Below are 25,000 nucleotides of genomic sequence, written 5' to 3'. Positions count from 1 at the left end.
CCAACTTTGACCACCCGTTTTATTATATTGTTCATAATGGACACTTAAACGAAAACATACCTGACTAGTGATAAAGCACAGCATTCTAGTAGCACAATATAGACACACATGGTACAGCTGCAGTTTTCATTAAACTGCACCTCAGGACTGGTTCAGTGCTTCCCTGTTGCTAGGTAGCGACTGCAGGCCGCCACCAAACACTCCATGATTAAAAGGTCATGAAAACACAAGCTGCTGATAAAGCTTTTGATCACAAGAGCTGCTGCTAGCAGCCAGAATGTGTGTGTGTGTGTGTGTGTGTGTGTGTGTGTGTGTGTGTGTGTGTGTGTGTGTGTGTGTGTGTGTGTGTGTGTAGAGCACACTGGCATTAGCATGTTTTACATAAATGTGTTTTATTATTCTTTTATTCTGTCTGTCGGGCTAAAAAAAATATATATATAATCTGTCTGGTGGAAAAAAATAACTCTTTTGATGTTGATGTGTCTTTCTGGTCTGGTTTTTGTGTTAATAGCAGGTAATTATACTGGCAGAAGATGCAGGCTGACACGGGGTGTGTACAAACAGGATCACAGGGAGCTGCGATGTGAGAGGGATATACGCACTGTTTGCATTTCTAGCAGGCTCGCCGGCCAGTTCCTGCGCTGGATGAAATGATCATCCCTTGAATGAGTTTCATCAGTGCCTTTAGGAGACAACAAGCTGCAAACGCAGTTCCAAGTTAAATGGGCAGGAAATGTCGGGCTAAATTTGTATCTTTGCGTTCGTTCCGGAGTGATTGTGTTTATTGATTTATTCATGTATTTTTGCTTGCTTCGTTTGCATTTCAGCTGTTCATTATCTGGAGTCTTTTGAGGCACACCGATAGTAAAGGCGAGAGCGGCTACACTTGTAAATGAGGGTTTGCAAATGCATGTGAATACAAGTGGCATCGCTGTTGTTCCTGTGGAGCGCCACTTGACTTCATTTTGTGTAACCAAAAAAAAAAGAGAAATCAGCCAATGACTGTGTGACAGGCAATGACAGGCCCTGGATGTAAAAATGCATACATTGTGGGTTTGGATGAAATAATGTTTGATATATTTTTAAGGTAAGCTTGGCGGGTGCGGGGTTAAAATCCCTTCTCTGCCAAACCCATGTGCAGAATGTGGCTGGGTCTTAATTGATGATCAATGAAGCCCAGCCGCACGGTTTAAAAGAGGAGCCAGATTCTGTGTTGTTGGGTTAGTTTAGAGAAAGAAATGGGAGCAGCAGGTTGAGCTACTGAATTGGGTAAAGGAAAGAACAATGTGTCTGAGTGAATAAACCATATAAACAAGCCAATCAAACAAATAAAGCACATGCACCTTACCTTGTTAAGTGCAAAACGTATTTATTTGCAGATCACATGACTTTACTGTTATTCCCATACATACATATATCAATATATACCACGCAAATCCATTGGCTGTGCCCATGTTAACTGTTAGTCAGTTTTAGTTTTCTTGTAAAAACTACAATCAAAAACACACAATAATAAAAATATTTATGAGCAAGCATTTAGGAGAAGTCTTAAAACAATTGCTTTCAGGTTATATCAAACCCACGTACACACAGAACATAGACCAGGGGCTACAAACCCAGACAGCAAGCCCCTCGCTATCACGGATATTCAACAAGCTGTCCTGAACGTTTCACAAAATTGTTGCAAATGAAAAATAAACCTTTTAAAAGGACACTCCGTGTGTCTGCATTGAAACTGCAGTTTAAATAACGGCTACAGCGAGTATCAAACAGAAATCCTACAGGCTTTACCAAGTATGTACAACAGTTATTTACAGCTATGTACAATCGCGTCAGGCAGTGGAACATGAACATACAGATGACTATAGGGTTAACTACTGCGGTTATCAATAATATACAATATACTTTAACTGCATGAACCAACATACTTATCACCCTGCTGAGAAAATACAGGGATGGTAATTGTAGCTCGTAACAGCTAATTGCATGAATGACTTCTTACTGTATATCTAAATACTACACGAGGGGTTTGGACAACGAGCCACACATCAGATAATGTGGATATCGGACTCTCTATTGAAGTTAATGATCCTGGGCTTAAAGACAGAGAGCGAGGTTGCCGTTTCCTTCCATTAGCCATGGGCAGTATGAAGATTTTTATAAAGCAGCAAGCTGAGTCCTCTGCTTCCCTGACATGGGATCTGGGGATTGCTGTCTCCTCTCCAGGAAAACGCAATACTAGGTCGCACTGTGTTTTATTGTATTGTTGAAAGCTTCCACACACTAGCAGGGTATTGCCGATCATTATGAAGATGCTGCCATATTATTTCGCTAATCATTGTGTAAATAGGTCAGATTTTAAATTGCACAACGTGATTGCTCAGCAGGTACCTTGGAGAGATGTGTCTGCATGCTTTGCATTTGAGGCGCAGAGAGAGAGGGACACGTTCATTGTTCTGTTCAGTGAAGTGGCCGTGCCACGGCTGCTGTTTGTTTGAGCGCAGGTGGAAAATGTTTCAGTAAATCGAGGCACATCAGGCATTTAACAATCTGAAAATGGCACGCACACACACAGACACGTACTGCAATGCATTCCTGTTTGAAAAATACATAGCTTAAATATTTAGATTTTATCAGCAGATTTAAGATTTTAACAAGTCTTTACAATGGAAAGTGTGTGCCTCTGTGGCACACATGCAATACAGTGCTCCCTTGATGTTTCCTCATGTGATAACGCACTCATTTGGTCAATTCATGGTCACACCATGTTGACATGCATTGTACAAGAACAGTATTGGACTGTATAAGGGCCCTTCACTTATTCACTGTAGATCCCGACTCTCCCAGCAGGGGGGGTTGTGGAGTCTTTAAGGTTCTTTTTAGTATACTCTATAGGAATATGGTAATATCTGTTGCTGGAGAGCGGTACTGGCTGAGAGGGCAGGGGCTCACTCTGATGTTGGGTCGTATTGTTAAGGCAGTTGCCACCCAGCTAAACGCTGTGCAGGACAGAAGTAAAGTGCACCGGAAGGAAATGAAGTGCAGCAAGAAGCCGCTACACTGGAGCTGTAAACCCGGACCAGGTCTGCTGACTTGCTCGTTCAGCTTCACACACACACATGATGGGGGGCAGTCTTGCGAAATGCTGCTCGCGGTTGCAAACGGTACGGATTGAATTTCAGTATAACACCGTCTTCTTTATGAACAGATCCTGGGTGGAGGAGACCCCTTTAACACTGAGGCTGTGGTTTATTGTCTTGTATTGTGTCGCACTGCTCAGGCAGTGCCGGGGTCAGCTTCACCCTGTCGCCTGGGTTACCTGGGTCCCCTGGGTTGCCTGGGTTACCTGGCTGACTTTGCTGGGCTCCAGGCCTTCCATAGCCTCCTCCAGCTCATCCAGCAGCTCTGTGAAAGACGGCCTTTTAAACGCTTCCATCTGATAAATACAAAAAAAAAGATTGAGTGAGTGAGTGAGAGAAAGAAAGACAAAAATAGAAAAAAGAAATAGAACCCACATAAAGAAAGAAAAAGAGAAAAAAGAAAGACAGAAGGAAAGAAAACACAGCCTTTAACAGTACACAACCTTTGAAAAAGAAAACGAAAGAAAGGAAGACAGAGAAGGAAGGCGGCCTCTCACCCTGCAGCAGCTGTTGGCCAGCTCCAGCACTCTTTGAGGACACTCGCTCACCAACTCCTGGAAAGCTGCCACGTTCAACCCATAGTCCTGCCAAGAACACCTCAAGATTAGTGTAGCCAGACAGGGATGCATGCTGTGTGCCGCTAACACTGAACCTTCTTGAAATGCCAGCAGTGTTCCAGCGCAGACTCCTCACAGACATCCAATAATGACCTAAACAGTGGCTGAGCTAAATGCTGCTCGTTAGCTCTATATTAATCAAGCTGAGGGTTTACCCCTGGAGTGATTTATTAACAATAAAATCATTCAGTGAAATTAGGTTTCTAAGTGTCAAGAGGCGGCGTTCAGATCCGTCGCTGTTCAAAGAATGAATATAGACCTGGTGTACCTGCGTCCTGGGCAGCACCTCGGGATCAGCCGTGATCCTCCCCAGTATCTCACACAGGACGATCCCGAATGAGAACACATCCACCTGCAAGTCAAACCAGACAGAGCGGCTGCAAGGCAATGCTTCTCCAGAGCTCCCCCCTGACAGCGTTCCTGCCTAAAGGAGCACCCCCCCCCCCCTCGTTCGAAATACAGAGACCCTTATGAGCTGATCGTCTTCCTGAGGCGATGACAAACCGCTGCTTCATTGAGCACTCTGAGAGGAGGAGAGGTGTTTACAGTAACCCTTTAAACCCAACACCTACCTTCCTGTCATACGGCTCTCCTCGCAGCATTTCAGGGGCCATCCAGAACGCGGAGCCCACCAGAGACAGCTTCCTCTCGGGGTCCTTCACCGGCGGCTCCACCACCTCCCGGGCCAGCCCGAAGTCAGTGACCAGGGCCTCCCTCCCCCGCGGAGTCACACGGATCAGGCAGTTCTGAAATCACAGGCACCCGAGACACACCTTACAACACGCAGCAATCCAACTGCATGAAACCCACGTTTAGCAGCTATAATAAAGTACTTAACTTCTTTAAAACCTGAATGAAGGTGCAACTGCTTCAATTATACAATTAAGAACATGGCTGGAACAAAAACCTGGTCAGGAAGACCCATAGTTGCCCAGTCCTGCTGATCAGGGACAGATATCAATTAATGCAATTGCTGTTCTTAAGTCTTCCACTAGAGGGCAGTTTTGTTCATGCTGCAGGGACAGAAGCCAACTTAGAAGTCAAGTCAGCTCACATCCATTGTTCTTGGTCCAGTGAGATCACATTCCTGCCGCCTCTAATGGCCAGCCTTGGGAGCGGTTCTTAGGAAAGCTTGCTGATCCCTATCCCATTACCTTTCTTTATGATACAGTACGCCAAAAATTATTAGAGAAAAAAATAAACAATAAGGCAGACTAAATAGTGCTGGCAAACCTAGTAAAAAAAACAAACACCCAGCTACAAGCTGCAGATTCGCGAAATCTCGCCACAGAAAGAAAAGCCTTTTTAATTCAAAGCTCCCAGAGATCCTGAATGATCTGAACACAATGAATTATTCAAGGGGCTTAGCCCTGCCCATTCCAATTGTGTTTGTTCTCAGCGGTCTTTCTGCCTCATGAACAGCAGCACTCTGCACCCCTGGGAAAGGAGAAGTGCCCCAGGACAGCAGTCTTGATCAGCCATGGCTTGTGACTGCTCCACTAGTTACTGTACCTAAAAAAAGATGCGTGATAATCAACTGTAATCGTGAGATCCAATCCCATGTGTTTGAACAGGGGCTGGGACTGAATATAGTCCCTGGTTAGGGGTCTGACAGTATGATCGCTCATAGTCATGCAACCCTGCAGTGAGTTTGGTACCTGCTTTAGTCACAGTGCTGTAAGAACAGACTGCACTGTGAAATAGTTTGAAGAGTTGCCTTATCCTACTGTACACAGCATCCAGATGTTATATTTAAGCTACCGGTGAATATTTGCTGTATATGATCCCAGGTTAATACGTGTCACTGCACATCAACAGCCCAGTTCTTTTCTGATGCGTTTGAATTTCTAACTAAGCACGAGCTTGTTCTGCTTTAGAGGGACAGGTTTTCGTTTAGTTTTTTGTCTCCGTTGTCGTTGCCCTTGTATTCTCGTCGCTTCAGTTCGGTTGTGTGTCCACCTTTGTTCGAACGCACTTCACAATGTGATCGATTAGCATGACAATCGGGCTGCCACTGCTGCCTCAGCCTGCTATTGAGCTAGTGATGGGGAGCTGGGTGCTGAGAGTCCCACATCGCATCTTCCTCAAGTGCCTGGACTGAGGGCTGTGTGCATGATCTCTCATACTAGCTGTTCATCTTTATTTGAGAAATATAGAAGAGGATGTTCTTCCAGTGCTTTCAACCAGGGTTCCAGCTCTTTCAGCCAGGGTTCTAGTGTTTTCAGCCAGTGTTCCAGCTCTTTCAGCCAAGGTTCTAGTGTTTTCAGCCAGTGTTCCAGCTCTTTCAGCCAGGGTTCTAGTGTTTTCAGCCAGTGTTCCAACTCTTCCAGCCAGGGTTCCAGTGCTTACCTTGGAGTTGAGGTCCCGGTGGTAGATGTTCTTGGAGTGCAGGTAGATCATTCCTCTGGTGATGTCAGAGGCCAGGTCCACCTTCTCTCTCCAGGACAGCGAGATCTCTTTAGTGGCGAGGAGCTCCTCCAGACAGCCTCCGTTTACATACTGCAGAGCCAGAGAAAAGACAGCGTGAAAGGAAACTCCAAACAAACCTGCAAATACGAGCGTCTGGACTAGATCACTCCAAGAGAGGCATCAAGCCACTGAAAGGGACCAAGCGCCGAAACCAAGCAAGTAAAAGTGCTGTGATACACGCCTACATGCGTCCAGCGTGTTTATTCTCTAACAGCGTCCCCTGAGTTCCACCTGACATGCAGCAAAGCCTGGCTGTAGCTGAGCTACACAGCTGACATGGATGTAAGAGAAAGAGCTACATCTCTTTGGTGACTGGTGAATGCAGGCCTCGCTGTGATTAAATGAATACTCCATAGTAACACAGTCTAAGGTCCCAGGGCTATTTCCAGGCAGGTGCACAGGCAAAGGCACATTCCCTAGTATAACTGTACACAGCAAGAAACAGCTAGGCAAAAGGAATGCATTGTTCTACAGTAGTCTTCTGCTAGTTTTTATAGTGGTGATCAAAAAAGGGCCCTAATGTACACAGAAGCTTCTCTCTTATAGCTGTTTCGTCAAGGGAAAAATGACCCTGTTTAAAAACATACCTACTTATTTGATGTTATTTCATTCACCCCATGTCACAAGAGGCAATCTTTTTATTTAAACTCATTCAAATCCCACCTAAACATCCCATAACTGTTAAAAAAAGAATAGCGTGTCAGTTTTACCTCCAGGATTGGGTATAGCTTGTCTTCTTTCACACAGATGCCCAGATATCTGCAACACAGAAACAGGAGACTCCAGTTGACAGCACGGTGCGCACTGCCCCTGTAAACGAGGCGATTCGCTTCCTTACTCACCCATGAACAGGAAACACAAACGCCCGCTCTACCTGACTATGTTGGGGTGAGACAGCTTCTGCAGGAGGCTGATCTCTCGGACTATGGTGTCCTGGTCCACGTCCTTCTTGTAGATCTTCACAACCATCACTTTACGCGTGGTGTTGTGAATCACCTGAGAAACAAGGGCGTGCCATTAGAGCTCAGAACGATGCAGCGCCCGTCCAACAGAGACTGGGACCCAAGCTTAGGAACTGTGAAAGTAAAAGGGGCTTTCTAAGCCATTCTTGGGAATGGGCTTGTAGTAGCAGGAGAGTAATAAAGCATAGCGAAAGGGGGCACCTGTAAACCTTTACAACCTCTACCAAGTGAAGAAACAACAAGTCAAACACCATTCAGAAAGCAAGCTGATTCGCTCCTATTAAACGAGATCTCTTTAGCAGGGACAAACGAGTCTTGACGGGTCGAAAGACCGAGCCGTGTTCCCAAACTTTTCTTACGCTCTTCTGAGTTTAAAAAAGCAATACTGTGCTACTGTGTTACCGGCAGCACTGAGAAACAGTGTCCTTTACCAGCTACCACAGCTCCTTAGCCAGAGGGCTTTCTGTTCCCTGAATAACCTCTGCGCGATGCTTATCTTACAGCCTCCTGCGTAACACAGAACAATGGAAACTTCCAAAGGGTCTGTGTGCACTAAGATCTCCACAGTCAGATTAGGAGCTGCCATTCCTCCTTGAGGACAACAAATCCTGTGTGACCATAGGAGGGCTTTTCTTATTTTCTTGTCGTCATTTTTGGAACAGGTAATGACATTTAAAAAGCTGAATGCAGTGTCGGAGAAGGGCTGCTTTCTAAAGCAGGTAGAAAGGTGTGCTGTACGTTCCCGGTCATCAAATTATTCACTAAATGTGTACGACTATGTTTGGCCTCTATGGTCTTAAGACAGTAATACATCTTTCAATGGATAGGAGTTGACAGACTAACGCACTTTGCTAACAAGTATATTTTTCAGTTAAAATACAATTAAAAAAAAAAAATCATAAAACTCATAAAAAACCAGGCGCTTTTTCCAAATCACAAAGGCAATAGAAGCGAACAGAAGCCTGCGATAACGCACAGGCAATTCTCTTTTGATTAACTGGGAGGGAAACAAATTCACTCCTCCAGAATCTGTCACTCTTGTGTCTCCCAATCAATCAGAGTGAATTGTCTTTACTGAAAGCATTATTCAGCCATCTCGCCTGGGCAACAGAACCGCAACGTCACAAGCTCCTGTTCTTTTGTTCAGTGCCATTAACTCTCCATTTCCCCTCCGCACAGGCTGGCAAGATAATAAGGGCTGCAAAGCACGTCGGCAGATTGAAGTTGCAACCCTCCTTTCAAATGATCACAGAGCGCAATTACTGTAAGAGGTCAATGTTTTAAAACCGCTGTGCTGTTACAGCTTTATTGCTTTTGCGTTGCAATTTTATAACAGAAGTTCATGCTTCCTCACAGTTATCAGCATAACCACCTATAAAAGTTTGCACAGTTAATAAATATTCCTGCTGCGTTGCAAACTGTGGCTGGATGTATCCCCCCTCCACTCAGTTCATTCAGCTGGACGGCAGCAGTAGCAAGCAGTGTTCTTCATTTGCATGAAACATTATATCATTCCCTAAAGCAGGGGATGGTAATTATTTAAACCCTATCTGTTGCATGTACCAATACGAAAGCTTAACCCAGGCGTGTTCACTCCCCCAAACCCCATCCCTCCTTCCTTCTTTTTATCTGAATGCCAAATGCAAAACTACTTCCCCGTAGTGTAGCCCCGAACTCCTTGAGCATTCCTCTGTGAAGCTGCATTGTGTCTTCCAGGAGATCTGTATTCTCTATAAGGGCACGGCAGCTCAGTGGCAGAGGGCACTCTGAGCCCAGACTCCAGGGCTGTGGATGAACAGAGCGGGTGATTTATTGAAGCCAATTGAAGCGTGCAGGGTCCTGAGCGTGGGACAGCGGAGAGCGAATGTTAAAACTGCTGCCTGCTGCTGTTTGGTGTGGGAGTAAAGAGCTCTGTTCACAAGAGGGTTTGCAGGCCGCCACTATTATACCGAGAGGATCAATGGTTTTTCTCACTTCACTTAACATGCATCAGCTGCTGTTTCCAGTGCATATAGACCCTCTTGTGTGGCGAGATGTAAAGGGGCTTCTGTTATCTAGCAGACAGATACACACAGATAGGAGCAAATGATCAAAAGCAACTTTGATGAAATGAAGTATTTAGAGGCCACACCATGCACAGTGATACACTGTTAATATCCTGTGCCATTACGAATTTCACTGTAAGAAACCAAACGCATGCAACGCAAATGCACTTTCATAACCAAAGCAGCTGCTTGTTCTTCATTCAGCACAGCTGCTGCTGTTTTTTTCTTTAATTATATTTGAGGGAGGATTTCAAGGATACAATTAAACGCCAAGATAAAGACTTGCATTGCACTTTAAAGAACCCGCCTCCTCTTTTTATATGGAATCCATGAAACTTTAATTAAACAGCCATGACTCCTCAGATCTGCTAAGGGACTCTGTTAAGGGACTAATCTGTACACTACCTTGTACACTTTGGAGAAGAAGCCGCTCCCGATCAGCTCGGCACTGAAGTTCTCCCAGAACTCCAGCTTCCGGACGGCGGTCCGGAGTTTTTGCCAGCGGTCCACATGATAATAGGTGTCGGAGGATTCCCCGTAGAACTGAGTAGGACTTGTCGGCTCCGAAGAGACGATCCCCGTCTCACACATCGCTGGAATATCAACTGCAGACAAAGAGAAAAGCACGTTAATAATATCAGCTGCTGAAAACCCGGGAAAGGGCCACAGAATGAAATGAGGAACGGTGTATTACAGGAGCACCCTCATGCACTACCCCAATACCAAATGCATCTGTGTGGACTGCAGGCAAAAGAAAAATGAAATAAGGCTTTAGTTGCAATCGAGACGATATGGCAGCAGTGACAGGTGTGCAATTGCAAATGCTTTAGTTTTGTTTTATTCTGCAGGGATATGGTTAAAAAGCTCTATACCTGGATCAAATAACCAGGTGAGACTGTGGTCAGGCTAAACCGGAGAACTGATTCCCAAATGAGCCTGGCCAAGGAGGTAATACAAGTGCGCTCCCTCAGCACTGAACCACGTGTCCAGAGTTTGTTTCCAGCATCCGGTATTCTGGTATTCTGCATGCTGCTTGCCGTGACTGACAAGCTACCCTTCCACAGAGACACTTTAGTTTAGGCATCAGTTATACACATCTCTAGATCATTTGCTATATCGTTTATTTAGGTTTTAAATCGTTTTGGATTTCCTATTGGAATGGTAAATAAATTGGTTGAGCTGTAAAACGCAATGGACAACAAAAAAAAACGGTTTGTGTATTAATTTTCAAATCGCTTTACTCAATCAAAATCTGAAAATAGCAGTGGAAAGAATGTTTTCCCCACTTTTGTGTAAAAAGACCGGAATACATTTTTTTATTTTTAAGCATGAAGCAGGAAGAAAAGCAGCGAGGGATCCATTGAGTTTGAAACGCGGCTATTTTTAACGCCTTTAACAACTTCTTTTAAAATGCAAATGTATCCGTGTAAGAAAAAAGCAATAAAAACCAATCATCGGGTTTGAATGTGAAATGTGTTCATTTGCAAAGCAAGTCTCGGCGAGCGTCTCACACCAATTCAGCCCACGCGGACGCATCACACAGATGCAAATCAACAACAGAAGAAAAAAAGAAAAACCTTTCCTGTAGGATTTTTTATAGACAAAAATCGTCCCTCATTAAAAACACAGCATCCTGCTTCCTTGTGTTTATTTCATTTTCAATGAGCGGTGATGCTCAGGAAGCCTGGTAGATAGACAGCTGATGGGTAGCTATGCGTGAGACACTGTAAAGATGGTAAAAAAAAAAAAACATAAAACACAGCAAAATTCTCATTGTGGTACAGCTGCTGTACGTGCATTAGTGAGCACATCAAGCAAACCGGTTTCACATCCATCTGGGTCTCAAAATAAGGGTTTTAATTGACCACTTGGAAAGCCTGTGTGTTATTTAGCTCTTTTAAGAAGTTCAAACACTGGCCTTTCTTGCCAACAGTTGAGTAACCAACACTCAAGGATCTAGCTTCACAAAGACCTGCTGGGCAATCCACAGGAAATACAAACAATCAAGCAACACAGAGGACGACACAGCGTACAACTGAACAGAGCCAACGGTAGCTTTTGTGGGTGAACTTTACCAACCTGTTAAACCATTTCCTGCCTTCTGCAAAATCAGACAACATAACCACGCTGTGCAACTGTGTGTGAAAACTCTTTGCAAACAGCTCTAGAATGGGGTGAAGACGATCCTCGGAAAGAGCTTCTTTATAGAGAAAGAAAGGCTGTGTTTCTGGCAGTTGACAATGTTGTGGGTGATTTTTACCAGCGTGCAGACAGCATGTCGGTTTTGAGTTTCTGCTACACTCTACACTGTCGTTTGACTTTTTGGTTCTGTTTGAGCAGCCAGCAGATGAGCAGATGTCTTTCAAGCACAGCATTCCCTAATAAGAGGCTCATTTCATATGCAAGCTTGTGTGCCTTTCCCCACGTAAGACACCAGCGCCATTCCCCAGCCCAGGCCAGCCCTCTCAAACAGCCCTTTGTTTGACAGAGGATTCATTCTGCGGTTCACTGCAACAGCGTGGGGAGCAGTTTAAGAAAAAGTTATTTGTCTTTTGCCCAGCAGTAACAAACAGTACTGATGCACGATTTATACTGTTTGTTTGTAAAACCATACAGAGCCATGCTTTAAAATAAGGGCAGGTTTGTGATGAATGAATGTAGTTCTTCAATAGGAGAACATGTATTACATTGCTGATGTTTAATTCAAAGTCTTGTTTACTTTTACAACCCAGAAAGAGACGCAAGTGGCTTTGCACTATCGTGAGAAAAAAACCCCAATGTGAATATAATATATTGAAAAATCTATTAAGAGTGATGTGAGCACGGTCTGTCTGGGAAGAGCTGTGACACTCGCTGACATTTCCAGGAAGAGAATTGCACACGGCACATTGCAAACAGTTCCATGGAAACAGAGTTTCAGTATGATACAGTGAAGCTTAAAAATGGTGCTCCAGGACTGAAATTGTCATAACCTGGCCTGGCTTGTTAGTGAAGTCCTAAGTCAACAGAAAGGGTATTTAATGCAGGTATGCATTGCGAAATGATGGTTCATTCTAGCGGACTTTTTATCAGACCACACTGCCTGGGCTTTGTGTAGTGCAAACACAGTGAAGCAACATTAAAAAAGCACTTTTAAACACTGCCTTCAACCACAGTCTAGCGTGACCACCACCTTGCACTTGACATCTAACTCCAGCCTGTACATGCAATAGTTCACAGTGTGGCTGTAAAATGGAGATGAAATCGCTGCGCCGTTCCGTGCTGTTAGTTTTTTTTCAAAGTTCTGCTCAGATAAGCTAATCAGCTCTGATTCTGTATCAGTAGTTTCCATGCTGCTTTCAAACGCTATTTAAAGTGAAATGCACATTCTAGAATTAGGAAATGCACATTCTAGAAATAGGAAATGCACATTCTAGAATTAGGAAATGTTCCACAACATCCTAATAATCGGAAGGCATTTTATAATCAGAATTCCACGAGTCAGTGAAAAATAGAAGAAAATAAAACGGCAACTTTTAATCTCAAGATACAATCAATAAAGGAATGCCACTAATACATTTTGAGGATTATATAACTATATACTGTATGGGGCTTCATTTGAAATATATCTTAATATATGGCATCTATACGGTCCATAGATTGAAAATATAAAGCTTTACAGTACATGTGTTGCTGGCATTTTACATGTATGAAACATATATTTTACATAACTTGAACACATATTACTCATACATATTTTTTAAATATAATTTCCCATTAGGTTAAATAACATTGTTGCTTTTTTACTACTGGACTTGGAGCTCTGTGTCTCCCCAGGGTCTGTCTCCTATAACAACACAAGCGAACCCTGACACACTGCAGTGAGACACGGGTATTACTGAGTCTTGCTCAGACTCCTTTAAGCATTGTGAAATATTTACAATGCTCCCGGAGTCACGTGATCCCGGATCTGACTTTGTTTTGAGGTCGACTTTAACCCTTTCTGTCCTGGAATATCCTGCAGGTCTGATATTCGGGGTAAATAGAATTCCATGTTCTGGATCTTAATGTCTAGATCCACAGCGGTTCAGATCATTAAGATACCCCGATATTTTTTTACAAAGAGTAATCACCCCCAAACTACACAGGCTGACCCCCTTCTGGAAGGTTCCTCCTAACTAACCCTAACGACGTTACAAAAGTCTATTAGAATTATGGGATACAACCGCTCGTTTAAAATTAAACTGGACTTTGTTTTGTCTTCATGGGTTTTAGAAATCCCCTAGAGGTTAAAGGGGATTAAAGGTTAAACACTGACTCTGAATCTCCACGTCTCAGAGTGAACATACAGGCTTTATGCTTTCTGAATTGTGCAACTCCGTGTCGACCAAGGTTAATAGTCTTCTTGTTGCTGTGTCCCCTGAGTTTAAGAACTGGTGCTGCAGTCAGTCAGGCTTGCACAGCGATTGCTCAGAATGATTAACTGCATTCCTCTCCTGTGCCAGCAATCAGCCCAGCAACACAGCATCCAGCAAAGAGAAAAGCAACATGGGGCAAAGAGAGCGTGCAGCTCTGTAGGACTGCACCGCCACAGCTGGCAGGGGAACTGACGCTGATTCAAAGTTACGATATGGATTTCACAAAGATTTTAAAACACTCAGGTGCTGAGCTACACAAACATGTCCTGTGTGCCACATTATCGAGCAGTGCTGCCAAGGGACAGCGCGCTTGGGTGCAATCAGATAGCCGGAGCACTTTGTGATAACAAACGACGGAACGAAACAGAAAAGGAATGTACAGGTAAATGTTAAGGGACAGGTGTGGTGGCCAGCTGCCAGTCAAGAAAAACTACCCTCTGCAGACAGGACAGAATATTAGAAACACCAGCTGTAACAACAGGGTGTGCAACCACCAGGAGTAACACATTTCAGATCTGAATCCACCTGAACTCACAGCTGAAGTGAACTTGTACTCACCAGGCCTCAACCCCTTTACTCGTTCTACTTCTGTACTTTTGAATAACAGATCCAACGTTTCTAAACATGTGGGACCCTGTGAAGCCCCGCATCTGTACCTGAACTCCTGTACCTAAGATTTGAATAACCAGGGCAAGTTGTTCATATGTTTTTAAGACGAGCTTGGCAGTACACCCAAAGCAGTCTTAAATACGTAATGGAAAAAAAGTTTCCAAATAAAACCAAAAAAAAAAAACCCCTTAGTAGCTGCTAAACTAAGATCAGGCAGTGAGACAAGCTCCTCCACTCTGGCTGATTCCACGCCTCTCTCAGTGGCTCTCGCTTGAGGTTTTGAGGAGGGACGGATAAGGGGGATCATAGCGTATAATCTCTACATACCGGTAAATACCAAACCTCAAGCACCCATTCTATCAATGTGTGGCATAGTTTCAAACCTCTCTGCACAAATTGCCAGGCTCCTGACTGTAGTGATCCGGTATGCGCTTCTTCAGAGCAGCGAGAACTAAGAGCGTTGCTCTTCAATGCATTCCTTAGTGAGCAGCCTGTTCCTGTCCACGGAAACATTTCCCTTGGTATCTCAGCATGATGTTACTTCAGTTTCAATCTGCTCTACCGTGCTGCCTGGGTGAATCTGAATGTACTTTTAGAAAGCATGCTGTGGGCTGTGATCGAAGCTTGCTTTATACAGCTGCAGCCACACAGCCCCGTGAATGGAGAGGAAAGAGACTAATGCAGCTCAGAATGGTTTCTGCCAACACGACAACATAAGAAATGAAACTGCAGCTAGAACTGCAGCTTCACATTTCACTGCTCAGTAATCTCACTTATTTTTTTTTAGTTCTTTGAAAACTGAGTAGCTTCAAATGTTTTTTTTTTTTTTTTGTCCCATTAAGTTTTAGATGATGAACCATCATTCCGTAAACAAACAGCAGCGCAGGGTTACAGTGCAGCCAGTCAACAGCGAGTCACCCACAGAAGCGCAACAAGAGCAGCTAACTCACAACAGGCCTTTGTGTTTCTTCGTTCGTACGCAAAACCATTGTCTCCTTTCACCACGGGAAGTTTAATCCCTCTGAAACCAGGCCCGCCTGAGCTGAACGAAACAACAGGCACAGAAAATCAGGAGGCAAGCGGGCTTCCGACAGACCTGTCTGAACAGGGGTAGCAAGGAGGACTGCCGTGTGTGTTTGTGTCACTCAGAGACAAGGTGTGGGGGCTGGGGTTAGGCACTGGGATTACAGCAATTCCAGGGTGGATCACAGAGGTGCCTTGGCTTAGGCAGACAGAAGCCGTGCCACTCACTGTATTTGCTTATCTGTAACCTGTAATCCACGACCTGTGCTTAGTTACTGTCAGCCAGGTGTTTTAAATACTCATTAGCATGAGAAAGGAGGTGGGGTGAGCGATTCATGTTCTTATCAGAACAGCAAGCCCCCATCACCATTTTATTATCACCCATGTTTCTGAATTCAATCAGCTTCTGTGTGCGTCTATGCAGCTGCAACAGTGCACTTAGCTCCCCATGCAAACTAAGATAAGGGACAGTCTCTGATTAATAATACAAGACCTTCACCTGATTTAAAACATGAAGAAAACAAAAACAAAGATCAAGGCAACACGTCCCCCTTTGCGTGGGAACTCCAGGAATAACATAAAAGAATCTTTCCCTTTTTTTTTTGTTAATGTATTAATTGATAAATAAATGCATATTAAAAATGCAGAGTTAGCAGGCATTAAAAGTCTGAAAAGTTAGCTGTAGATCGATTGGGCAGAATTTTGTTAGTTTATAAAGCGAGAAAAAAAGGGAGGAAGAAAATAAAGCGCGAGAGGTGCAGACAGAGGCATTCCTCCCAGGGAGCCTGACTGGAGCCTGTTCTGTACTTACTGCACTGATTCAGCAGGCTGTTCATATGCATGGTGGAGGAGGAGGAGGAGAAGGGCTGGAGTAGACTGGGGTTCCTTCTCACAATGCACTCCAGCCTGATGGGCAGGGTTACTGTGCTTATCCAGCAGCTGAGAAGAATTACATTTGCAATAGTGAGCAATAACACAGTGCTACATGGTGTACAGTACAGTCATCTTCTGCGTGCGCTACCAACCCAGTAAAGATGCTTTTAAAAAAGTGTGTGCGTGCGTGCGTGCGTGCGTGCGTGCGTGCGTGCGTGCGTGCGTGCGTGCGTGCGTGCGTGCGTGCATGCGTGGCAAACAAAGGTCCCTCTTCCAATTCATTACCATTCTGTCAATGTGTGAATAACTCCCAGGACAAGTGGTGAGTCCCATTTAGTTAGCACAGACCCTGGTGAAGAGGTTCACAGGCATGCTGAATGCCTCGTTTCTATAAAACACATCCCTTTCACTCACTGTTTTTGTGAACTCTATGGGGTACAAGAAGTTGACCTGCCAAGACTTTGAAAAACAATATATATAGTATAGTATAGTATTGTATAGTATAGTATAGTATTGTACAGAATTATAGTACAGTATTGAAACATAACATGGTACAATTATGCTATGCAATACCATTCAATAAGGGCATAACATTTAGTCTGAATAGCAGATAAGTATACAGAGAAATGCACTGGATGAAATGCAATATGTCAACAATTCTGACCAATTCTTTTGATCTCTGTTTTAAATGCCAGTGTTAAATTACTGTGGATGCATGTGATTGTTAACTACTCTATATATGACATCTGAGAGCCTTCTTTTGCATTGTGGTGTGAAGGCATTTAAAGCACCTGTTACTTGGAACTAAAAGCACCTGTGAACAACAATGCAAACACAGGGCAGCAATGTGCTCTGCTTGAACGCCACAGTAGAGTTTGGATGCGAATACATCTTCCAAACTTCAACCTGACATGCAAAAATGCAGCTCTTCAGACTAACAACAGGGAATGCAAGATAACAGGCAAGATATAAGATTGCAGATCTGTGCCGCTGTTTGGAGTCTGGAGCGTACAGATCATGTTGTGCGTTACAGTGCATTGGAAATATCTGTGTCCTCAAAGCTGTTTGCACACCAGTGTACAGCGTGTACTGTTGCGTGGTGTGGTGCTCTCTGGTAAACCCCATTTTACACTGAAATATAGTACTGTACATTATCGATATGCACACACACACACACACACACACACACACACACACATATATATATATATATATATATATATATATATATATATATATATATATATATATATATTGCATATTTTAATATGATTAGCAAAACATTACCAAACACACGTGCACTTCGTGTCCAGAGTTTGATTTGCAGTTTTAATATTTGAAATATGTTTTAAACGCACACTCACTTCTAGAGTGAATTCGCTAAACAAATGCAAATAAATACAATTCCTCGTTAAAGAAAGTCCTGTGCAAGAAGCCCTTGCAGATCGGTTTGAAATGTCACCGAACCTGAAGCGGATGAGAATAAAACGCCCAGGACTGTACAAATGGCTTCAAATTAAAAACTTCATGTATTTAATAAGACCCGAGCAGCACGCAGGATTGTATATTGCTGTAGTTAATAAGACCCGAGCAGCACGCAGGATTGTATATTGCTGTAGTTAATAAGACCCGAGCAGCACGCAGGATTGTATATTGCTGTAGTTAATAAGACCCGAGCAGCACGCAGGATTGTATATTGCTGTAGTTAATAAGACCCGAGCAGCACGCAGGATTGTATATTGCTGTAGTTAATAAGACCCGAGCAGCACGCAGGATTGTATATTGCTGTAGTTAATAAGACCCGAGCAGCACGCAGGATTGTATATTGCTGTAGTTAATAAGACCCGAGCAGCACGCAGGATTGTATATTGCTGTAGTTAATAAGACCCGAGCAGCACGCAGGATTGTATATTGCTGTAGTTAATAAGACCCGAGCAGCACGCAGGATTGTATATTGCTGTAGTTAATAAGACCCGAGCAGCACGCAGGATTGTATATTGCTGTAGTTAATAAGACCCGAGCAGCACGCAGGATTGTATATTGCTGTAGTTAATAAGACCCGAGCAGCACGCAGGATTGTATATTGCTGTAGTTAATAAGACCCGAGCAGCACGCAGGATTGTATATTGCTGTAGTTAATAAGACCCGTTAATAAGAGCACGCACGACCCGAGGCACGCAGGATTGTATATTGCTGTAGTTAATAAGACCCGAGCAGCACGCAGGATTGTATATTGCTGTAGTTAATAAGACCCGAGCAGCACGCAGGATTGTATATTGCTGTAGTTAATAAGACCCGAGCAGCACGCAGGATTGTATATTGCTGTAGTTAATAAGACCCGAGCAGCACGCAGGATTGTATATTGCTGTAGTTAATAAGACCCGAGCAGCACGCAGGATTGTATATTGCTGTAGTTAATAAGTATACCCGAGCAGCACGCAGGATTGTATATTGCTGTAGTTAATAAGACCCGAGCAGCACGCAGGATTGTATATTGCTGTAGTTAATAAGACCCGAGCAGCACGCAGGATTGTATATTGCTGTAGTTAATAAGACCCGAGCAGCACGCAGGATTTATATAAGACCCGAGCAGCACGCAGGATTGTATATTGCTGTAGTTAATAAGACCCGAGCAGCACGCAGGATTGTATATTGCTGTAGTTAATAAGACCCGAGCAGCACGCAGGATTGTATATTGCTGTAGTTAATAAGACCCGAGCAGCACGCAGGATTGTATATTGCCAGGCTAGCAGTATAGATCACAACGGTACTTACTTGTTTGCTGATTGTATTTAACTAAGTTGCTGTCCGCCGGGCGAGATTTACTACGCGTGATGATCAAGTTCGTTTTTTTTTCTCCTGGTTGCCTCTCTAGTTTTTAAGATAATGATGATTTCTTTTCTGATTTACTGTATTTCCCTTCGGTGCACTGAGGCAGGATTCTCTCCCTCACTTCTTTCCATTCACCGTTCGCAGTCTCTCTGTCTCCTCTGTGATCAACGCGGCGGCTGGGCTGCGGCTCCTGTGCAGCGTATGCGTTCAGCGTCTCCTCATTACAGGCGCTTTAGCTCAGCTGATCAGCGGGAAATGCATGTTTCGCTCTCCTCGGAGGGGTTGTCCTAGAAACTCTGCCCCAGTCTGCCTCAGGACAGATGACGCAACTTTTTTTTCTTCTTTTTTTTTTTAGCGAAGACGCCGCTTTTGACAACAGTGAGATGTGAGATGGCGTGCCAGCCTACGGGACGTCAGATGGCCGGGTGGCAGCAATCTCTTGATTCTCGTTCTTATGTATCTTCTCTCATGAAAATCCGTTTGTTCAGACTGTCACTTTACATATTTCAGCAAGTTTCTACGTGTTTCTTGTAGAGCCATGGCAATTGCGTCTCTGCAGGTTAAACGAACCTACCCTGGGAAACTAGGTATGTTCATTAATCCCCAGCTCTCCGTGCTGCCCCGGAGGCACCACCATAGAGGGAAAGGTGCTTCAGTCTCAGCGCCTATCCGGTGCTTGACTTCTCTTTGCACACAGCCTGCAAACAACTGCAATGTTATTTTTTTCAGGCGTGGGCTACTATACTACCCACTGCGACAGGAGCTTGATTGTAACCATGCCTTCAGAGGTGAGAGGATGGTGTATTAATGGTTTTGCAGTGAACTGCCCTCTTCACTTTGAGAAAACTGGGCACAAAGACGGCTGAACAAGGCAAGCAATTAAATAATCGCAAACAGCAAATAATCATATTTCAGTGTCGAGTTAAACAGGCACTGCATCTTGCCACAAACGTGTCATTCAGCAGAGGGAAGACAAATCCACTCTTTCAGGAACAGTGGCTTGAAGCCTGGTTCCAAGAGACCTAGTCTGAGGTACCTTTGTTGTAGTTCAGATTCCAAGTCTCTCCTGGCGTGCCATGCAGGACCACTGTATTGTACAGAGCAACCTCTAAACAGTAGATCATTGCAGTACTTTTATTTCATACACATCACTGGAGGCAGGGATAACTGGTAAAGCATCTGCTGACCAGAGCCCATCATTTTGATACATCTGTTGATGCTGCTGCCTGCCCTCTCTTCCCTGATTCACAGAATCATTCATATAATTATTACAGCAACGTCTGCTCTTCTCTGCGGTGGAATTTGTAAACAGCCTGTTAAAGTCAGGTGCACAGGATGCTTGTTTTGATTATTTATTTTAAAGATCTGCACAGTAACTCTGAACGGGTGCAGCCTTTGTAACAGAATACTTTGCAGCCTGAACAAAACTTTAGGTTTACTGCAGTCGAGTTTCCGAAGGAAATTCACAAGGCCAGTCGGTTACTGCAATAAGTCAACTTCAGTCGCCGAGCACTCAAGTTCAGACTTTCAAATGAAGCGTACTTCACAATTCATACAACACATGCACAGTGTGTGCAATGCGTCAACACGCTCTTCAGGGAATGCGTACTCTTTTTAAAAAAACAAACAAACAAACAAACCCTACATATATAACGTGCAAGTCCAGGGATTTGTAAATGCAGCACAATGTCACTCAATGTTAGCTGGTTGCAAGGCTGTGTTACTTTCTCAAGTGCATTTCACTCGAATGGATGCCGGTGCTATTCTTAGACAGAGCGGGGAGTCATTGATAATGAGTTTTATGCACTTGAGCCCCCTAGTGGACACAATACATAGTACAGCAAGCTGTTATGACTAGTTTGCATTTCCCCTGTATAATACACAGCCAGCCAGTGTGCAGAATAACATACGAGTTCCTTCTACTGTATATTATTATTATTATTATTATTATTATCATTATTATTATAGCATGTGGCTCGTCGTTTTGAACAGCACTGAGCGTGACGTCATTTATTGTGTTGCGGGCTATGTGGATCACATGACTGATCCTTCCTCGTTGCAGAATCACATGATTGAACCGGGTGGGAGACAGCTGATTCAAAACCGATAACTTGTCTCGTTTATGTTCTCTGTGCGTCTCTGGTGTGTGTGTGTGGGGGGTGTGAGAGAGTTTTTCTTTTTAAGATGAATAGCCTTTGCCACAGTCTCGCTGTATTTTTGCTGGCGGTATTTAGTTTGAAACGAGAGACGGCGCATGGAGTTGATATTCCTCAATTGAATAAGGACACGTTAATAAAGGTTTTGGAAGCGGCTGTACGTGTGCGCTCCCCAGAAGAGTTCAACGCTGCTGATGCTGGGGGGTTCGACCCTCGTTTTCAACAGGTGCCAAAAAAGGTAGGAACGTTAATCAATACCCTTCCGTACAGTCCTAACAGCTCCCTTCTTGCAAACCCGCAGTATCGCATTAGCTAAATAGGGCAGAATTTGGCGTGCCAAAGCTTCTTCAAAATGGTGACAGAAATAATGGCAGAAATTCTGGGCAAGAAGACCCTGGGTCCGAATTACAGCTCATCTACTGACACTTAAAATGATGAGGTAATGCACCTCCTAGTTTCACTTTCAATTATACACAGTGCTAATGTGCCTGGTAGCAATTTTAACGCAAGCCATTACCCACGAAGTGAGATTGAACTTCTTACTAATGGCATGTTTTTTGGGGACTGACTAGCAGCAACGCCTTGATTATAAAATTATATAAGCACTGCTAAGTATAACTGTTGTGTCAGTGCCTACACTGTCTTTAATTCGGTCCTAGGTTAGCAAGTCACTTCGTTACTCAGGACACGTGTTCAGTACTTCTGTCGCCTCAGCTCCTTTCCTGTTTATCCCCACTCACTGCTTGTCACTTTCCTTCGGGTTCTCCCGAGCAGTCACTAAACCCATTCCTGTTAATTCACAGAAAAAGGAAAAGTACCAGAGTGGCACGGCTGCTCACCGAGCTCCTGAGCCCAAATTTGAAGAGAAATATTTTCAGCAAGTGCTGGACCATTTTAATTTTAACAGTCATGGCGATAAGACTTATCAACAGCGCTACTTAATACAAGGTGAGTGCAGAGCACATTGTACTGCAGATGCACTGTGTGTGTGTGTGTGTGTGTCGTGCTGAACCAGTGTAGTGTAAAATAGCACTAAATATTAATGTGATGTGTCTAGTCTTATCATAGGATTATTCCAACATTTTAATAAATGCATTGGATCTTGCTTTGATGTAAGTATTTTCTCTTTTCTTTCAATGTGTTAAAATGGGAAGCTTACGGATCTTTCTGTTTTGTGTGTGTGTTTTGTAGATCAGTACTGGAAGAAGGGTTACGGACCAATATTTTTTTACACTGGCAATGAGGGGGACATTTGGGAGTTTGCTCTTAACTCCGGATTCGTTTCCGAGTTGGCTGTGGAGCATCATGCGCTGGTCGTTTTTGCTGAGCATGTAAGGGCACCAGTGAGCAAGTATAAGACCGACCCTTAAGGGAACTTTGAACAAGGGTTCTTGTGACTTGCTGGAATGAGTGTTTAACACTTGAAGGTCGCTGTCTTTTGGCTGACACACATATTTCCATTTCCCCTTTTAAGTGTTAAGTCAGAGACAGCCCTTGGCTCTTAGGCTGTTCAGTACGTTACTGTGTTGACAAGCTCACTAGAAGGTGGTCTGTTTTGTTTATGTACTTTGAGTTGTTGTCTGATTTGTATTTCCTGTAACATAGTTACAGTTTTAGAAGTACAGAACATCTGAGGCTAGAAATTCTATTATTTGATATAATAATGAGAATGTTCAGTACTGCTCACAACACTTTGCAGTTAGTGGTTGCTGTAGATAATTCAAGGTTAGAGGCTGCCATAAATAACCACATTACACAGGGCTTTGTGTTTCTTGTAAGCTTGCCATACTGTAAGCTATATTACAAGCCCCACAGTTTCCAGACTGACTCTGCAATTCAGTGGCACACTGCCATGTGAAGTACATACTAAAACATCAAACAGACCAGCAGTACAGGTCAGGTTTCTGGTGGGTGCAGTGTCATGTCTACGTTTTGTAATATATATGAGAAGTTATGGAATATATTATGGTATCATTTTCGCGTTTGTTTCAGAGGTATTATGGCAGATCGCTTCCTTTTGGTAATTCATCTTTTGAGCTTCCTAAAATTGGACTGCTGACGATTGAACAAGCCTTGGCGGATTATGCAGTCATGATTACAGAGCTGAAGAAGCAGCTTGGTGTCCCGGATTGCCCTGTGATTGTCTTTGGTGGCAGGTTAGTAGTGCTGCTAATGCACATGTTGTATTATTGCATGGTCAAATCCATATGGGGGGAAAAGAAATGCAATTCTATTCTGCAGCTGAGACTATAGTTCCCTTAAATTAAAGTCGCCCAGATAATTTAATTTATTAAAGGGTGTCAGCTTTTAAAAATTAGATTACAAAGTTTAAACCTACATGGGTGTTAAACTTGGGGGTCTAATCAACTCATATAAACAACAAAGAATTATGTTTTCATTACCAAATAATTCAACAATGCAGAAGTCATTTTACAGTGAAAGACTACTTTTCCTTTTTGATTCTTAAAATCCCCTTTCCTCTCTCGTTTTGTTTCAGTTATGGAGGGATGTTGAGTGTTTATATGAGACTAAAATATCCCAATATAGTAACTGGAGCTCTTGCTGCCAGCGCCCCTATCCTCTCTGCTGCCGGGCTGGGAGACCCCAAGCAGTTTTTCCATGATGTCACTGCAGTAAGTAAAGCAAGAGTAATACGAAGAGGTTTGCATGCTGTAAAGTAAACTAACAGTTAAAAAAGACTCCCATTGCATAGCAGTTTGAACCATTCCATGTTTTACCATGAGCTTTGTGTGCGGAGGTAACCGACTCATGTATGTGTAATTAAGCGTGTTGCAAAATAAGGAGTGGCTCAAACAGCTATGCAAAGGCAGTGTTGAGTTCCGTCACTGTTACTATAATCTCTTATTTATTTATTTATTTGATAGGATTTTGAAAGTTACAGCTCCGATTGTGCCAGTTCAGTGAGGAATGCATTTCTGCAGATTGAAGAATTAGCTAAGCGTCAAGGTACAGTGCGTCCCAAGTATAGATCAAACAGCATGAACATTGTTTCAACAGCGTTTAAAGATTATAAATCAATATTCATTTGTTCACAGAGTACCAGAAGATTAGAGATGAATTGTCACTCTGTCAGGCACCCTCTTCCAATAAGGATATTCACCAGCTGTACGGGTTTCTGAGAAATGCCTTCACTTTAATGGCAATGCTCGACTATCCGTACTCTGTGTCATTCATCCAGGAACTTCCTGCTAACCCAGTCAAGGTACGCCCTGATCAATCAAACCACAGATCCCTCCGAATACAGAATCACTGTCAATATATACAGGAGTCTAGATTTAAGGCTTAGGTTAACATTTCACTTTTTCTTTACCTCCAAAGGTTGCCTGTGAAACTATGCTTAATAAAACTGACCTTGTAAAAGCACTGCGAGATACAGTAGGTAAGTAAATAAACAAATTTCTGGTTTGATTTTTATACATAGTAAACATGGACTGGAGAGGAGGCTCATAGTGGGGAATCTATGGACCCCCCGAGGGAAGGACTGTAGTTACCAACAGGACACTATAATGCCCTGCTGCAGGCAAGGACTGTCCTCTGGAATGATTTTTATAGATATATATTTCGTTCAAATTCTTTCAATATTTGGATTCGTATATAAATTTCTTCACTCCTTATTTCCACTAACATTTGTTTTAGTATCCCCACCCACCCAGTCCACCTCGGTCTCCCTCAGTCCACCTCAGTCCATAACAAACAGATTGAGAGTTGACTTTTTAGTGTAGGAGGAGGAGGAGGAGGAGGGCGAGCTCGCTGGCTCCTCTGATTTTAGTTTCTGCACTGTCCCGGCAGACAGTTTCAGCAGGCAGGCTGCGTGATCGACCAGGGGCACGGGCAGAGAACCGGCTCTCTCCCACCT

At 43.5% G+C, this 25,000-nt stretch overlaps 2 protein-coding genes across 3 annotated transcripts; one reads left to right on the top strand and one right to left on the bottom strand.

The window, feature by feature from the left end:
• Positions 1-1,352: 1,352 nt before the first annotated feature.
• On the bottom strand, positions 1,353-19,609 carry LOC121309603 (dual specificity testis-specific protein kinase 1-like). 2 transcript variants are annotated; one of them, XM_041242608.1, is made up of 10 exons: positions 18,911-19,607; positions 16,074-16,201; positions 9,639-9,838; positions 7,101-7,222; positions 6,937-6,985; positions 6,107-6,256; positions 4,330-4,503; positions 4,026-4,109; positions 3,638-3,724; positions 1,353-3,436 (listed from the first exon to the last, which is right to left on the bottom strand). In XM_041242608.1, exons 2-10 carry the CDS (start codon positions 16,102-16,104, stop codon positions 3,299-3,301), a joined length of 1,035 nt encoding a protein of 344 aa, XP_041098542.1. In that variant the 5' UTR covers positions 16,105-16,201; positions 18,911-19,607; the 3' UTR covers positions 1,353-3,298. The 2 variants fall into 2 exon arrangements, with proteins under 2 accessions (XP_041098542.1, XP_041098543.1); XM_041242609.1 differs by lacking the exon at positions 16,074-16,201 and having other exon boundaries at positions 18,911-19,609.
• Positions 19,610-21,023: 1,414 nt separating this feature from the next.
• On the top strand, positions 21,024-24,994 carry dpp7 (dipeptidyl-peptidase 7). Its single transcript, XM_041242607.1, has 8 exons — positions 21,024-21,361; positions 21,927-22,071; positions 22,315-22,454; positions 23,116-23,279; positions 23,621-23,756; positions 24,009-24,090; positions 24,180-24,346; positions 24,463-24,994. The coding sequence occupies exons 1-8, from the start codon at positions 21,152-21,154 to the stop codon at positions 24,529-24,531; spliced, it is 1,113 nt and encodes a 370-aa protein (XP_041098541.1). The 5' UTR covers positions 21,024-21,151; the 3' UTR covers positions 24,532-24,994.
• The last annotated feature ends 6 nt before the right edge of the window (positions 24,995-25,000 follow it).

The sequence above is a fragment of the Polyodon spathula genome, unplaced genomic scaffold, assembly GCF_017654505.1.
Source record: "Polyodon spathula isolate WHYD16114869_AA unplaced genomic scaffold, ASM1765450v1 scaffolds_1411, whole genome shotgun sequence".
In the NCBI taxonomy this organism is placed as follows: Eukaryota; Metazoa; Chordata; class Actinopteri; order Acipenseriformes; family Polyodontidae; genus Polyodon; species Polyodon spathula.
Note: the sequence above shows the minus strand (reverse complement) of the source record. Positions and strands in the feature narration are given on the sequence as shown.